This window comes from Humulus lupulus, chromosome 6 (genome assembly GCF_963169125.1).
Source record: "Humulus lupulus chromosome 6, drHumLupu1.1, whole genome shotgun sequence".
NCBI lineage: Eukaryota > Viridiplantae > Streptophyta > Magnoliopsida > Rosales > Cannabaceae > Humulus > Humulus lupulus.
The window spans coordinates 106,659,039-106,676,514 of NC_084798.1; the positions used below are offsets into that span (position 1 = coordinate 106,659,039).

Below are 17,476 nucleotides of genomic sequence, written 5' to 3' on the forward strand. Positions count from 1 at the left end.
AAAGTGTACAATATAAAAGCGAGTATAGGGTATATATATATATATATATATAAATAAACAAACCCTTACATGAGTAATCAATATATATGAGATTGTCGTAAATATGCATTGATGTGCCAACCTAACCTATCTCCTACTTAATATGCTGTTTTTTTTTTACTAGTTTGCTAGTGGTAGTTGTGGATGGTAATGGTGATAGTTGGTTTACATTTATATCACAAGTCAGATGGTGTTGGCAATACAAATAAATTAGAATTATGTTCATCAATTATCCATTACACGCTTTCTGTTGTAAGTGTATAAAAACAACACAACCATTCTCATATTATTACACGATCATCGTTCTTTTCATGGCTTAACATTTTCTTTGTATTTCACGTATGACTTCAATAATATGAAATATTTTTCTTCTTTCACTTACATTACTGTAGCAGCTTATTTGTCCACCTTCTTCTGAAAATATTCATCGATTCAATCCGGCCTTAGTCCTTAAAACTTTTTTAATTTTTATTTTTGTGTTCAACTGTCGAAAAATGGGGAACGAGAAAGAAGTAGCACGAGACCTTGAGAAAAAACCGCACTCAGTGAAACTCAAGTACGTCAAGCTTGGTTACCACTACTTGATCTCAAATGCCATGTATCTTTTCCTTCTTCCGATCATCATAGCCCTAGGTCACCTCTCGATCGAAGACATTGCTCAACTCTTTCAACAGTTTGAACTCGGCCTAGTCTCCGGTACACTCGTCTGCACAGCCCTTACCGTTTGCCTCGTCACGCTGTACTTCTCATGGCGCCCTCGCGCCGTTTATCTTCTCGACTTCTCCTGCTTCAAGCCGGATCCCTCCCTAATGTGCAGTCGTGAGACTTTCATGCGGCAGCTTGGAAAAGCCACCTCGTTCAGCGACGATCTTCTGAAGTTTAACCAGAAAATCATTGAGAGATCCGGGTACGGACAGAAGACATACGCACCGAAGGCCGCACTGGAGGACCCGCCGATAGCAACGATGAAGAAGGCGAGGGAGGAGGTTGAGATGGTGGTATTTGGGGCTATAGACGAGTTGTTGGCCAAGACCAGAGTTAATGTCAAAGATATTGGAATTTTGGTCGTCAACTGTAGCTTGTTCAATCCTACACCATCTCTGTCAGCCATGGTTGTTAACCGTTACAAGCTTAGGGGGAACATTTTAAGCTATAGTCTCGGTGGGATGGGATGCAGCGCTGGAATTATTGCTGTCGACCTTGCCAAACGTTTGTTACAGGTTTGTAATTTAAAAATGTGTATATATGTCTGTGTGTGTATATATATATATATATATATAGATCTTTGCGGTCCAAGCCATGTTAAAGAACTCAGTAAAGGGGAAAACTCATGATATTTATTTGATTAAAGATTATGTACTTTAAAAAACAACCATCAAGATAGTTAAATGGCAGAAATTATTTATCATCATAATAGATTCAAACATGTCTTGAAGCTGTGATTCCATGGTTATTTGTTTCTTAATTAAAACACAAACATTTATATGTATATACATACATATATATATATATATATATGGAAGCAAGAGCATTTGGTTCTGTTCTATTACTGTTTTTTATTTATTTTTTTGACTACTGTACATATTAGACTACTGATGTTCGGATCTTAATTATTCAAATTTGGTGCTTGACACCCTTAAGAAGCGTTTAGTCTACTGTACATAGTAAGATCTTTAGCTGAAGTAAAAAAGCTGCGTTTAATCTAAAATATTAATCATGAAAAAACAAATTTCTCGACGGTTTGTTGGTTTGTTGTTTCCCTTTAAAGAAAAGCTGACGTCTTTGTCTTACTAGCTTCATTATCAATGATATGTCTCTTTGAGTCAAAGACTTTGACCCAGAAAAAGAAAATCCATGAATTTGACAGTAATTATGGTGAGATGTATACAAACAACGTGAGTATATAAAAACGTGTGTGCTATGTTAATATGTTGATAATTGCTATGGGCACACTTCCCAATAGCACAAACAAGTGTTATTGGAGCAATTTTGAATTGGCTGTAACATATTTAAATTTATTAAGTATTATCATATATGATTTCACGTGGTATAACAATACTAATATATTGCATAATCATTAACTACAATTATTAAGCATTGATCTAGTACTAAATACATCTATGTAATTTTTTGTATTAACTGTGCATATCATTAATTAGGAACAACCCAACACGTATGCGCTAGTGGTAAGCACAGAGGCCATGACCCTGAACTGGTACGACGGCACAAATAAGTCAATGCTCATAACCAATTGCCTGTTTCGCCTTGGCGGTGCGGCAGTTCTCCTAACGAACAAATCCTCTGAACGCCGTCGTTCCAAGTATCAACTGATGCACACCTTACGCACACACAAGGGCGGCGACGACAAGAGCTACCGTTGCGTGATGCAACAAGAAGACGATGAAGGACACATTGGCGTCAAGCTCTCGAGGGACCTACTTCCGGTGGCTGGAGACGCAATCAAGACTAATATCACCATGTTAGGCCCCTTAGTCCTCCCTATATCGGAGCAAATCCTCTTCTTGGCAAATCTTGTGGGGAGAAGAATACTCAGGATGAAGATTAAGCAGTACGTGCCTGATTTCAAGCTAGCTTTTGAACACATTTGTATCCACGCAGGTGGTCGAGCTGTCCTTGATGAGATCGAGAAGAACCTTGATCTCACCAAATTGCACATGGAAGCTTCCAGAATGACCCTTTACAGGTTCGGAAACACTTCTAGTAGCTCTCTCTGGTATGAGTTGGCTTACACTGAAGCCAAAGCTAGGGTCCGGAGGGGAGACCGTGTTTGGCAAATCGCGTTCGGATCGGGTTTTAAGTGTAACAGTGCGGTTTGGCGGGCAATCCGGTCAGTCAATCCGGCAAAGGAGAAGAATCTCTGGATTGATGAGATTGACGACTTTCCAGTTACAGTGCCAGAATTGCAACCCGTTCTAGCGGAATAATAATATGTTTACTATTACTAGGGAAAGAATTGGTGCACCAGTAATAATAGAGTTTGAGGTCTCCTGTTTTGATGCCTGATGGCATGGTGATATGTCATAATCACTCATCAGCATTCACTATAGGCCAAATTGTAATTTTAATTTTATGTTGCTTTTATCTTCTTCCCTTTTTTTTTTGGTGTACTTTGTGTGGTTGTCCTCGATCGGAAGGGCTCATGTGTTTGGGACTAGTACTAGTAAAACGTGCGTTTCATATTGTGTGCATGTATTTATTTATTAGAATAATTATCATATTTCAAGCTAGCTAGCCAGAAACTATTATGTTGTTTTTATTATATACGTTTTTCAATTTTTTTTTTTGGTAGTTTTTGTTATGATTTATATTAGATAACTCATGATAATAAAGAGTTTTACTTATAGTTGGAAAATTAGATTAAGCACTGCAATTTAAAATTTCTTTTGCTATCTGAAGTAAATACGGACAGTAGAATTGGTAAGAAAGAAAGCTCATCGTCTCCTTCGATTCAATTCATGGCCAGTAGACACCAAGTGAAGTGAACCACCGAAGTCGATGTGGTTTATATTAGAATTTTTTATTGGTTGTTACATTAACATTTTTAAATTGATGGGATTCGGAGCAAAATGACACATATGTAAAAGGATGTAAATGTCTATGTTTTCAGTATTTTAATAAAATAGTTTAACCACCTTCTTAAATATGCCCTTTTTATATAGCAAATTAGTGAATCTCAAATGGAGTGCCAAAAAAAAGTTTGTTATATTTAGTACATTTTAGCAAAATTATCACTTCAATAGTATTTTAAAAAGTGTGTCAAATTTGACACATACTAAACTTGTGCCGAATTTTACACAAGACTTAGCATGGGTCAAAATTAGTACACCAATAAATGTCACTTTTTATTTATTTATGATATAACCACTAATTTATTAATTAACAATTATTGATTACTTTTTTTACAATAAAAATGAAAAAAATATTACTTTTTGTATGTTATCAAAAAATATTAAATGAATTGTTGATTTTTTTTAAATTAATTTGCATCTTGTGCATTGGAGCACAATTGCAAATATTGAGTTAAATATAAAAATTACTCATTTTTTGTGCCAACTTTGACACAAAATTTACATATTTCATTGGAGATTGTCTTACATTGATACTTTTCTATTCTAAATATTTTAATATCATTGTATACGTATATGTATATTAATTGAGAAAATACTAGTTTGGCCCCTGTGTTTTTACCATAGACTCGATTGACTCATATGCACTACACCAAATACCCCTTTCCATAGCATATAAATATAATCGTATTAAAAAAGTATTATCATACATAAAATAATAAAACAATTGGTGGGAAAAAAATTGGCGGTACAAAATTTTTTGGAGCCCGCGTCAGTAAAGTCTTCTACTTTTTACTTTTTTATTTGCCTCTACTTTTTTATTTCCAAACCTCTAAACACTTCTGACCATCCCTCAAGCACCTCTTCAAAACCTCATCTTCCTCCGCCACTGCCTTCAGAGCAAGACGCTCTTCTTCTTCTTTTTCTTCTTCTCCGCTGCTTATTCGCTCTTGTTCTTCTGCCGCCACTGCTACTAATCCCAATGCCCGTAATCGTCGCTCATCCTCCTCTTCTTCTTCTACTACTTCTAGTCCGGAGTCAGTTCGAGCTATTCGCTTGCAAAAGGTCTGTTCTTTATCATTCTTCTTTGAATTGGTTTCTCCAAAGTTTTGATTGAGGTATTTCTATGATAATTGATTATTATATATATATGTATTTTTTTTGTTTGAGAAAATTGTGAAGATGATTAACTCCCGACTCTAGGTTTTGAAATTAGACGTTGATTACGTATCCTTGTTTGAGGCAATTAAGTAATGCCCATAAACTGTTCGGCGAAATGTGTGTTAGAGGGACATTGTTATTTCAATACTGCTCAATAAACATAGGTCTGTGTGGATGTGTTTTGTGTAGATAGAAGAATTGAGAAGCAAAGGGTTGGAACCATATGCATATAAGTGGGACAGGACTCACTCTGCTAATCAGCTGCAAGAGACTTATAAAAATTTAGAAAATGGCGAAGAAATGAATGGTGAGCAAGACAATGTATCAATAGCCGGAAGAATTGTGGCTCGTCGAGCATTTGGAAAGCTTGCATTTCTCACTCTAAGAGATGATTCTAGGAAAATTCAGGTATCCCCCTCTCAGCTACATTCTATATAATTTGACTCGTTTTTATTCAAAAGAAATCCATACCCCAAATCCCATGTGCTAACTTACAGAAAGAGACCAAGACTTTCTTATACATAACCTGGAAATACATGAAAGTATTAGTTTATGGCGTTCTTTACAAATGGTATCAGAGACAGGTCGTCCATGTTTCCAAGGACCCCTCCATACATGCTAAAGATGGGAAAATCTCACTTCACTGCGTCGTAAGTATTTGCTTATGTGTTATTACTTGCTTCTATTTTATTTAATTTTTCTATAGTTAGCTGCAGTAGTAAATATGCCTCCTGTGTTAAGAACGACAAAGAAACAATTGCTTAAGGAAATCCGCGTGATTCCAAAAGTCGAGCTTGACGAGGATCCTGATGATTGGCGCATGGCGGTTTTAAAGACGACGAAGGAGGTATGCGATCGTATACAAGGAATAATGAATAAGAGGGGAGCCTTGCTTTGGCCCATAGAGCAATTCTTGGTAATGAGTGAAGCTTTGTCGATGTACCCAGAGGCTCTTCGACAGTTACATCAATCATGGAATAACGTTGCGCTAGATGACATGGAGTTTAGCACCATGGAGTTTACGATTCGCAACTTTCTGGCAAGATATGACCTTAGTCGTCTGGAGTGAGTGCTAGTAAAGATGAATGATGGCGAAATAGAGGAGCGTTTAGAGACGGTGCATGACGTGGAAGGAGAAACGACAGTTGAGGAAGTACTGCGAGCTATACCGTGTCTGACCGCGAGGATGGAGATAATGGCGAGCGCTCCCGACTATTTCCACATCCCTGAAAACGTCTTTTATTACAATTCAGAGGACGAGTCCACCGTCGAGGACTAGAGTCCATTTCATGATCATCGTATGGGGATGCCAATAAATAAGTTGGATTAATAATAATTTTCTAAGACCTTAAGGATATATGTCTTGGTTAATTAAACACTTTTTGGGATTGTTTAATTTTGGAATATTTTAAACATTTTTTTGAATACTGTGGATATTTTATTGCAAATTTAAGTGATGCGATGTGAATGCATGATTTACAAATATCCATCAATATGAAATGTTCCTTCCTTATGATTTTTCCTATGATTGCCTTAGAACTTCATCATGTCAAGCAGAGGAAGAGGAGGAAGGGGAAGAGGTAGAGGCAGAGGAAAGGGTGCCTCCACAAGGTCTGAAACTACGGCCATCCCTGACGTTGAAGTGCCAACTGTTCAACTTGCAGCTCCAGCAGCGCCAACTGTGGACCTGGCTGCAGAGGTGGCAAGGTTAAGAGAAGAGTTGAGACTAAGAGATGAGGAGCTAGCGCAAGCTAGACAAGCACCACAGACATCTCAAACGCACCCTATATCTCAAGTACCAGTGGCACAACCTCAGCCGCCAGTACCACCACCTGCACCACAACTTGTAGCCTATGGGTTTGAACCAGTATATGAACGCTTCAGGAAACAAGCCCCACCGATGTTTGAAGGGAAAGCTGATCCAATGGTGGCAGAAGATTGGCTAAGGTCTGTTGAGGTTATTTTTGATCATATGGAGTTAGATGATCGCCAAAGGGTTTCCTGCGCAGCTTATCTACTTAAGATGGATGCACGAATTTGGTTGGACGTGACTAAACAGACCCGTGATCCAAATACCATGACTTGGGCGCAGTTTGTCCAGGCATTCAGTAAGAAGTATTACAGTCCAGCGGTGCTAGCAACTAAGGTTGATGAATTTATAACTCTGGTTCAAGGGAGCCTTTCGGTCACCGACTATGCACATAAGTTCAATCGATTGGCCAAGTTTGCCCCTGAAGTGGTGCCGACTGATGCAATACGAGTCCAGAGGTTTGTAAGGGGGCTCAAACCGATGATAGCAAGGGATGTTAGGATGACCAGCGCTGAGGTGATCAGTTATGCAGAGGTATTGGACAGAGCTCTTGAGGCTGAATATTTGGAGGATCGAATATGGAAGGATAATGCCGCTAGAAGAGAGAACCACTGCAACAAGAACTTCCATGAGAGCAACAAGAGAAAGGCTATCGAAGGGCAGAATAGTGGGGTTGATAAAAGACCTAGACCTTCAGTCACGAACAGCAACAACCACAACTCTCAGAACCATAGCAACCGCAATACCCGCTTCAATGACCGGAACCATGGGAACCAACAGGGCAACCGAGTCGAGTATCCTACCTGCCCTAAATGCACAAGGAAACACCCAGGAGAGTGCCAGGCCGGTTCCAACAAATGCTTCAAGTGCGGCCAGACAGGACACTTGCGGAAGAATTGCCCACAATGGAAGGCGGGACAGAATAACAATAACAATCTGGTGCCATCAAGAGTCTTCGCCTTAACTCAGAATGAAGCGGCCAATAGCAACACCGTTGTTATAGGTCAGCTCCCTATATCTGGTACAATGTGTAGAGTCTTAATTGATTCTGGAGCAACTCATTCCTATGTTTCCATGAATGTGATTGATAGACTGAATATGCCTTATAAGATGTTTGAACATAATTTTAGTACATTGTTGCCATCGGGAGATATGATGTTGTCAAATAAGTGGTTACCGTCAACACCTGTAACGGTAGAAGGTAGAGAGTGCCCAGCAGATCTCATAGAACTGAGTATACCGGATTATGATGTCATACTCAGCATGGATTGGTTATCCAAGCATGGGGCTACGATAGACTGTCGAAAGAAGATCGTAGAGTTCAGGCCAAAGGAAGGAGAGGTTTTCTCCTTTAAAGGTGAAGTAGCAAGCCTTCGAACACCCATAATATCAACACTGGAAGCACGGAATATGATGAACACATGGATGTTCGGCGTTCCTTGCCAGTGTAGTGGATAAGTCCAAGGAGTCAGAACTAAAGCCAGAAAATGTTCATATTGTTTGTGAGTTCCCGGAGGTGTTTCCCGAGGAATTACCAGGACTACCCCCGGACAGAGAGATCGAGTTTGTAATCGAGCTTGCACCTGAAACTACACCGATATCTAAGGCACCCTATCGAATGGCGCCGGTAGAGTTAAAGGAACTTAAGAACCAACTACAGGAGTTGTTGGACAAAGGATTCATAAGACCTAGCCATTCGCCATGGGGAGCACCAGTCCTATTTGTTAAGAAGAAGGACGGGAGTATGAGGATGTGCATTGATTATCGAGAGCTCAATAAGGTCACCATTAAGAATAAGTATCCTTTGCCTAAGATAGACGACCTTTTTGATCAGCTACAAGGGGTTTCAGTGTTCTCGAAGATTGACCTGCAATCTGGGTACCATAAGTTGAAGGTGAAAGAGGGAGACATACAAAAAACGGCCTTCAGAACTCGCTATGGGCACTACGAATTCTTAGTGATGTCCTTTGGACTCACCAACGCCCTAGCAGCCTTTATGGATATGATGAATAGGGTATTTAAGGATTTCTTGGACAAGTTCGTAGTAGTGTTCATTAATGATATCCTCATTTACTCAAAGACCAAGAAAGAGCACGAAGAGCATTTGAGATTGACTCTTAACAGATTACGGGAACATCGGTTGTATGCCAAGTTCTCTAAATGCGAGTTTTGGCTGGAACAGGTAACCTTCTTAGGGCACATAGTCTCCAAGGATGGGATTGCAGTAGACCCATCAAAGATCGAGGCCATTAGAGACTGGCCCCAGCCAAAGAATGCCTCAGAAGTTCAGAGTTTCTTAGGGTTGCCAGGTTATTATAGAAAGTTTGTCGAGGGTTTCTCGAAGATCGCTACCCCGTTGACCAACTTAACCCGGAAACATCAGAAGTTCGCATGGACAGAAAAATGTGAAGAAAGTTTTCAGACCATGAAGGATAAGTTGATTTCTGCGCCTATCCTTTGTGTTCCCACTGAGGGTGGAAAGTTTGTGGTGTACTGTGATGCATCAAAGAACGGCTTGGGATGCGTGTTGATGCAAGAAGGGAAGGTGGTAGCTTATGCTTCCAGACAACTCAAGGATTATGAGCAGCGGTATCCCACTCATGACCTTGAATTGGTAGCTGTAGTATTCGCACTCAAGATATGGAGCCAACACCTGTACGGAGATAGGTGTGAGACATACACTGACCACAAAAGTCTGAAATACTTTTTCACACAAAAGGAGCTGAACATGAGGCAGCGAAGGTGGTTGGAATTAGTAAAGGACTACGACTGTGAGATTCTATACCACCCAGGCAAGGCAAACATAGTTGCTGATGCTTTGAGCAGACGGGGACATGGGAGTGTCTCAGTGCTGCATGCAATAGAGATGCCTCTTCAGAAAGAGATCATAAATGCTAGGATTGAAATTGTGACAGGAAGTTTGGCAAACCTCACATTGCAATCCTCTTTACTAGAACAAATCCGAGAAGGACAGAAATTGGATGAAGCCTTGGTGAAACAAGGGGCTTTGGTACAAGAAGGTGGCAGCAGCGATTTCACGATGTCTAAGGGTGGATTGCTAAGATACAAGGATAGGATTTGTGTGCCTGACAGCGCCGAGATTAAGGAAAGTATTATGAAAGAAGCGCACACAACGCCTTATTCCTTGCACCCAGGGTCCACGAAAATGTACCAAGACCTCAAGGAATTATATTGGTGGCATGGAATGAAGAGGGACATTGCTGAGTTTGTTTCTAGATGTTTGATATGCCAGCAAGTCAAAGCGGAACACCAAAGGCCAGCAGGGTTGCTTCAACCGCTCTACATTCCTGAATGGAAATGGGAGGATATCACTATGAATTTTGTGGTAGGGTTGCCTAGAACCACCAAGCAGCACGACTCAGTGTGGGTGATAGTAGATAGACTCACTAAGTCTGCCCATTTTCTGCCAGTTAAGACCACATACTCGGCGGATCAATATGCTGACTTGTATGTTAGTGAAATAGTGACACTTCATGGTGATACGAACCACACCAACGATTGTGGTGAAACCCGACACCAAATATGGCAGCCACCAAGAACACACGAAATGGGAATGAAGAACCGCGACCCAATGCTTAGCCAAGCACGAACCTTGGTATGAGGAAGACGCCACAAATGGAGATGGGAATCCGTTTGATAAGTTAGGTTGAACGCCACAAGGAACCCCTTGATAAGTTCTAATAGTTTCTTCAAGAACTCAAGAAGAAAAACTCACAAATTTCATTTCATCACAATCTGATTTTTCCAAATGTTTTCAAGGCCTTATATAGCCAAAAATTACATCAAGACAAGCCCCTTTGTCTTCCTAAAAACCGAAATTAAAGACAAGCCTTTTGTCTTCCTCATGAAAACCGAAATTAAAGACAAGCCTTTTGTCTTCCTCATGAAAATCGAAATTAAAGACAAGCCTTTTGTCTTCCTAATGAAAACCGAAAATTAAAGACAAAAGGACTATTGGACTCACACAAGTCAAATGTTTGACTTATCACAAAATAAACAAAGACTAAATAAAAAACGCAAGATGACAAAATACAATAAGACTAATCAAGCTCCTAAACTGAGTCTTTTGGCTCGCGCCCTCGTCACCAGACCAACTGGAACTAGACTTGGATCTTTAGTCTTGGTGTCCTCATCATTCCCCCCCTCTTGAGAAGGATTTGTCCTCAAATCTTTACCTGCATCAAAAGGACTCAAATCAGAAACATTAAAAGTAGCACTAACAGTATACTCACCTGGTAAATTGAGTCTGTAGGCATTGTCATTGATCCTTTCTAGCACTTGAAATGGACCATCTCCTCGAGGTAGCAATTTGGAACGTCTTTGTGCTGGGAATCGCTCTTTCCTCATGTGTACCCATACCCAATCACCGGGGTCAAAAACCTGCTTGTGATGACCTTTGTTAGCATCAAGTTGGTTAGTGTTTAAAAGAGCCTCCTTAACCTCACTTTTTTTTACATAAAAATTATTTTGTTTCTCTCTAATCTTCCCTCATTGATCGAACTCTTCTCTTTCTTTTCTCTCTCACTTGATTCGACCATTTTCTCTCTTTGTCTCTCTTTTTTCTCACTCTCATTCTTTTGCTCACTCAATTTTTATTTATCACTCAATTTTTGCAACCTCACTTGGTCTTCATATACTTGCTTTGGCGTCAATGGAGCTAGAGTGATTGTTCGTTGATGGAACGTGAATGAGTACTTGTTGGTGAAGCCATCATGCTGGACTCGCCGATCAAATAGCCAAGGCCTTCCTAGAAGGAGGTGTCCAGCTTGCATGGGAACCACATCGCACAATACCTCATCCTCATACTTGCCAATTCGAAATGATACCAGCACCTGTTTTGTAACCCTCACTTCACCACTATCATTCAACCACTGCAACTTGTATGGACAAGGATGCCTAAGCGTTGTAAGCCCCAGCTTGGCAACCATGGAAGCACTAGCAACATTAGTACAACTACCTCCATCAATAATGACACTACATACCTTGTCTCTCACATGACAACGAGTGTGAAAGATGTTCTCTCGCTGCACCTCTTCTTCCTCTTCTTTTGCTTGCAAATTCAGGACTCGCCTTGTGACTAGTGCAAGCATCTCACCAGATTCTGGCCCATACTCATTGTCAGAAGCATCTTCCAATGGTGGCATGTCAGCAAGATCATCTTCATCTTCAGAATCTATCTCTCCACTTTCTCGAATCACCATAACTCTCTTGTTTGGACACTGGCTAGCTATGTGTCCTCGCCTCTGACATTTGAAACACCTTATCTCACTAGAATGAGACTTAGTAGGAGTTGTTTTACCTTGAGGTGGTGTGGCTGTGGTGGCTGGTTTTGGTGTAGATGATGAAGTGGGTTGGTCTTCTTTCTTTGGATAGTTCGACCTCCAAGGTGTTGTACTTGGATTGTGTGGGCTCGGTCTTGGCCTCGAACTTGAACTACCCTTCTTGAGCTGCCTCTCAACTTTGATTGCCATATGAACCAAATCCTCCAATTCCACATAATGGTGTAGTTCGATTGGGTCAGCAATCTCTCGGTTCAACCCATTCAAAAACCTTGCCATGGTTGCCTCCCGATCCTCTTCAACATTGGCTCTAATCATAGCCATCTCCATCTCCTTGTAATACTCATCAACACTTCTGTAGCCCTGACGAAGACCCTGCAACTTAAGGTAGAGATCTCGATAATAATGAGGTGGTACAAACCGTCGCCTCATCACCCTCTTCATGGCCTCCCATGTGTCAATAGGATGATCTCCACTCCACCTCCTGTTGATGCACAACTGATCCCACCAAACAATAGCATAATCAGTAAACTCAATGGCAGCAAGTTTTACCTTCTTCATGTCGGAGTAGTTGTGACAATCAAAAACTAACTCCATTTTCTTCTCCCACTCAAGGTATGCTTCAGGATCACTCTTCCCCTGAAATGCTGGGATTCTCATTTTGATATTCCCCAAATAATTATCTTCCTGGTTCCTATCTTCTCTATTCCCACCATACCTCCTATGGTTACCCGCCGACATCCTATCAAACTCATCATCAGAAACTACCCCTTCTAAATCCCCTTCATTCTCATCCTCCCTTTGGTGCACCCTATTCCTCCTTGGTCCCTGTTGTGCCCCTTCTTCTACCCTATCCAACCGCTCATGTATCTGTTCACACTCCTCCCTCAACATCCTCCTCATCTCCCCCATAATGGCTTGAAGTTGTAGAGTTGGAACTGTAGGTGGTGGATTGTCATTGCCTGTATTTCTTTCTGTATTTTGTGACATGATGGAAAAATCTGCAAAACAATAAGGTTCGACAGTTATAGAAAGGACCTCACTGCACTCCCTCCCGTGTTTCACTCAAAGAAAATGGTCACTCAAGTACACTCGTGTTTCACTCAATGATGGCTTTTACCCTCAAATAAGCTTACACCACTGCCTTTTTCCACTCTATTCTTCTTTAAGCTCTTTGAAAACTAATGAAATGGTGATATGGAGGTTCAAGCAGCCAATCCTACCAAACAAACCAAACGAAAACCGATGAAAAAGTGGCGAAAACTGGTGATTTTTGGAACACTTGCGTGGTGTTTTGGCAAAAAGGCCTCTAGACCATGGGGAACAAGAATAGAACAAAATTTTTTAAGAAGGGTTTCCAGACTCTTTTTTTTTTTTTGCTCTCGGATCCCCTTCCCTTTTCCTTTCCTTTCCTTTCCTTTTTTTTTTAACCTCTCAAATTTGAGAAACCAGATACGAATTTCTGAAAAGGAGAAAAAAAAATGAATACCAAAGAGCCAACCCGAAATCAAACAATCTGAGTTACTAACACAGATTCAAGAACAAACCAATCTGTGAAAACCAATACTCCCAATACACTCTGTGATTCAAGAACACTTCCCCAATAACATAAAAATCAATCGGTGATTCACCCAAAACAGAATACCAAAAACAATCCCAATTACAGAAAACCCAAATAGACTTGTAGCACTATAACAATCTCGAATTTCTCCCAAATAAAGGGAAACAAAATTTCAATCAGTGGCACTATAACAATTGGTGGTACACTCCCAATAACAGAGAACAAATATTCCCAAAAATAACAACCCAAAATAGAAAAGGACCAATCAATCCGTGGCACTATCACAAAGTAAACAATTGACTCAATAACAATCTCAGATTTTTACAAAGGAAACAAGGATTTTCACAAACTCAATAACAATTTCAGTTGATTAGTTTCGGATTTCAAGGGATTTCAAAAAGAACTAATGTAAACAAGGAAATAAGAACACGATTTGAACAAAGAAACAATCTGGAATAAAGAGATTAACTATAATGGTTTCGGATTTTTAGAAGGAAAACAAGAACAAAGACTAAGAAAATCAAGAACACGAATAGATAGATTTTTTTTTTTTTGATTTCAGAAACCCTAAAATAGAAATACGAATAGAATAGAAACACAAATGAAAGAAAAAAAAAGGATAGGCCAAACCGAATGATCCTAAGCTCTGATACCAACTGATACGAACCACACCAACGATTGTGGTGAAACCCGACACCAAATATGGCAGCCACCAAGAACACACGAAATGGGAATGAAGAACCGCGACCCAATGCTTAGCCAAGCACGAACCTTGGTATGAGGAAGACGCCAAAAATGGGGATGGGAATCCGTTTGATAAGTCAGGTTGAACGCCACAAGGAACCCCTTGATAAGTTCTAATAGTTTCTTCAAGAACTCAAGAAGAAAAACTCACAAATTTCATTTCATCACAATCTGATTTTTCCAAATGTTTTCAAGGCCTTATATAGCCGAAAATTACATCAAGACAAGCCCCTTTGTCTTCCTAAAAACCAAAATTAAAGACAAGCCTTTTGTCTCCTCATGAAAACCGAAATTAAAGACAAGCCTTTTGTCTTCCTCATGAAAACCGAAATTAAAGACAAGCCTTTTGTCTTCCTAATGAAAACCGAAAATTAAAGACAAAAGGACTATTGGACTCACACAAGTCAAATGTTTGACTTATCACAAAATAAACAAAGACTAAATAAAAAACGCAAGATGACAAAATACAATAAGACTCATCAAGCTCCTAAACTGAGTCTTTTGGCTCGCGCCCTCGTCACCAGACCAACTGGAACTAGACTTGGATCTTTAGTCTTGGTGTCCTCACCAAGAAGCACGACTCAGTGTGGGTGATAGTAGAAAGACTCACTAAGTCTGCCCATTTTCTGCCAGTTAAGACCACATACTCGGGGGATCAATATGCTGACTTGTATGTTAGTGAAATAGTGACACTTCATGGGGTGCCAAAGTCGATAATTTCTGATCGAGGGTCAGTTTTCACATTGAACTTTTGGAAAGGGCTACAGAGAGCCATGGGATCAAGACTAAAGTTTAGCACCTCTTTTCATCCTCAGACCGATGGCCAGTCTGAGAGGACTATACAGATATTAGAAGACATGTTGAGGTGCTGTGCCTTGGACTTCTCAAAGTCTTGGAACCAATATCTACTTCTAATGGAGTTCTCGTACAATAACAGTTACCAATCTACCATAGGGATGGCTCCCTATGAGATGCTTTATGGGCGTAAATGTAGATCTCCTTTGCACTGGGATGAAGTTGAGGAGAAACGAATTTTAGGGCCTGAAGCAGTTAGTGAGGCCAGTGAGGCAATTGAGAAGATACGCCAAAGGATGCTTACTGTGCAGAGTAGGAAAAAGAGCTATGCTGACCTCAAGAGAAGGGACATCGAGTTTTCAGTAGGCAAGTTTGTTTTCTTGAAAGTCTCGCCGATGAAAGGTGTGATGTGTTTTGGAAAGAAAGGGAAGTTAAGCCCTAGATATATTGCTCCATTTGAGATATTGGACAGGATAGGGCAAGTTGCGTATTGTTTGGCACTGCCCCCAGCATTAGCTGAAACGCATAACGTCTTTCACATCTTGATGTTGCGTAAGTATGTGTCAGACCCCTCTCATGTGTTGAGCTACGAGCCATTACAGCTGAAGTAGGACCTGAGTTTTGATGAACAGCCTGAGCGCATTATAGAAAAGGGAATCAAGGAATTGAGATCCAAAAGGATTCCACTAGTTAAGGTCCTGTGGAAGAATAGTATGGAACGAGAAGCAACATGGGAGTTGGAGGAAGACATGAAAGCAAAATACCCTGAGTTATTTGGTAAGAAAGAATTTCGGGACGAAATTCCTTTTAAGGAGGGTATATTGTAGTGCACCAAATTTTTTTTAGATTATTTAAATTTTGTGATTTATTTTATTTAAATGTTAAGTATGATGAATTGTTTTATTTAAATGTTGTTTATTTTATTTAGTTGTTGTTTGTTTTATTTGATTGTTTGTTATTTTATTTAATTGTTAAAATTGTTTGATATAATCTTTTTAAATTTGTTAATTGTTTGTTTGGTTAATTAATTTAATAAGTGAATAATTGTGTAACATGTCTATTTTACTATTAGTGTTACATTTTGAATAAGTGTGACAATTGAGGTAATTATGTGAGTTATGGTTGAATGCACTAAGGTGCATGGTAGATAGTGATGCACCCTAGTGTTTTAGTGTGTGCTAGTATATGGTAAAAGGGTGCACATGTGTTGATTTTCTACATACTCTTTCCTTTATTGGATTTATTTTAGTTAATAAAAAAAAAGAAAAGAAAAAAATAAAAAGAAAAGGGAAAGGAAGGTGCTTGGACGTGTAGTGTGTAGTGGGAAATGGATTGATTTTTCCACTTATTTTTCTAAGGCAATAAAATCAAATATTGGAAGAAACTATCTATTTTAGGATAGGATGTGATCACCCTTTATTCCTTATATCTATTATCATAAAAGAAAATAATAAGAAAATTAAGAGAAAATAAAATAGAAATAAGAAACTTACCATTTTGTGTTGGTGAGGCTTTATTGAGAGAGTTGAATAAAGGGGAAAGGAAGAGAAGAGGAGGGCATTTTTGTGTGGCTGCCGTGACCTAGAGAGAGAGGTAGAGAGAGAGAGAGTGTGGCGTGTAGAGAGAGAAGGAGAAGAAGAAAGAAAGAAAGAAAGAAGAAGAAGGAGAAGAGGAACCAAGTTTAGAGTATGTTTTCTTGTATTTTTGTTTGTCCAATCTCTTTTTCTTGATTATATGATTTTGACTTGTTTATTTGTTGTGTGTGATTGGATTTCTTTCTCCTCCTCATGGTGGATTTCAACAAAAAAACCCTAGGCTTGAACAAGGGGTGTGAAGTTTGGGTGTTGATCATATTGTATTCTTGATTTTACAATCAAGAGAGGTAATGGTCTTTCTTAGCCTATATATTGGTTTTGATGGGTTTATCTTTGAGGTTGTTGATGGTGATGCTAATGGTTTGATTATTGTAGGATTGATGATTATGATTTGTATTTTTAAGAGAATATGTTTTGTTTAAAAAGGGCTCATGGGTATGATTGAGAAAATGGATTTGATAGGGTTTATATGAGGTTATATTTTATGTTTATATTGCTATGGTTATTTTTTTTTAAATCTTTGATTTATGTAAAATGGAAAATGATGATTTTAGAAATATGATAAGATGTAGGTGATTTTTGTACTAATGAATCTTGATATGCATAAAAGGAGGAATGATAGAAATATGTTAGGGTTATTATAAAGGCATGTATATGAAATGTGATGTTTATGAATTAATGTATGTTATTGCCATTGTTATTGTTGTTGGATTTCATGTGTAGATTTAATGGAATAGAAAAAATGGGTTTTATAAGATTTCATGTGAATATGTTAGTAATATTCTTAGAATTATGTATATAATAAGAGTATGATGAGATTTTGGCCATGTATGATTTTATGTGAAATTTTTGGGATAAAAGATGAGTTTCATGAGAAATTAAGC

The 17,476-nt window shown here is 39.1% G+C and overlaps 1 protein-coding gene across 1 annotated transcript; it reads left to right on the top strand.

Moving 5' to 3' along the window:
* Nucleotides 1-302: 302 nt before the first annotated feature.
* LOC133782423 (3-ketoacyl-CoA synthase 11-like) lies at nt 303-3,287 on the top strand. Its single transcript, XM_062221726.1, has 2 exons — nt 303-1,259; nt 2,199-3,287. The coding sequence occupies exons 1-2, from the start codon at nt 534-536 to the stop codon at nt 2,982-2,984; spliced, it is 1,512 nt and encodes a 503-aa protein (XP_062077710.1). The 5' UTR covers nt 303-533; the 3' UTR covers nt 2,985-3,287.
* The last annotated feature ends 14,189 nt before the right edge of the window (nt 3,288-17,476 follow it).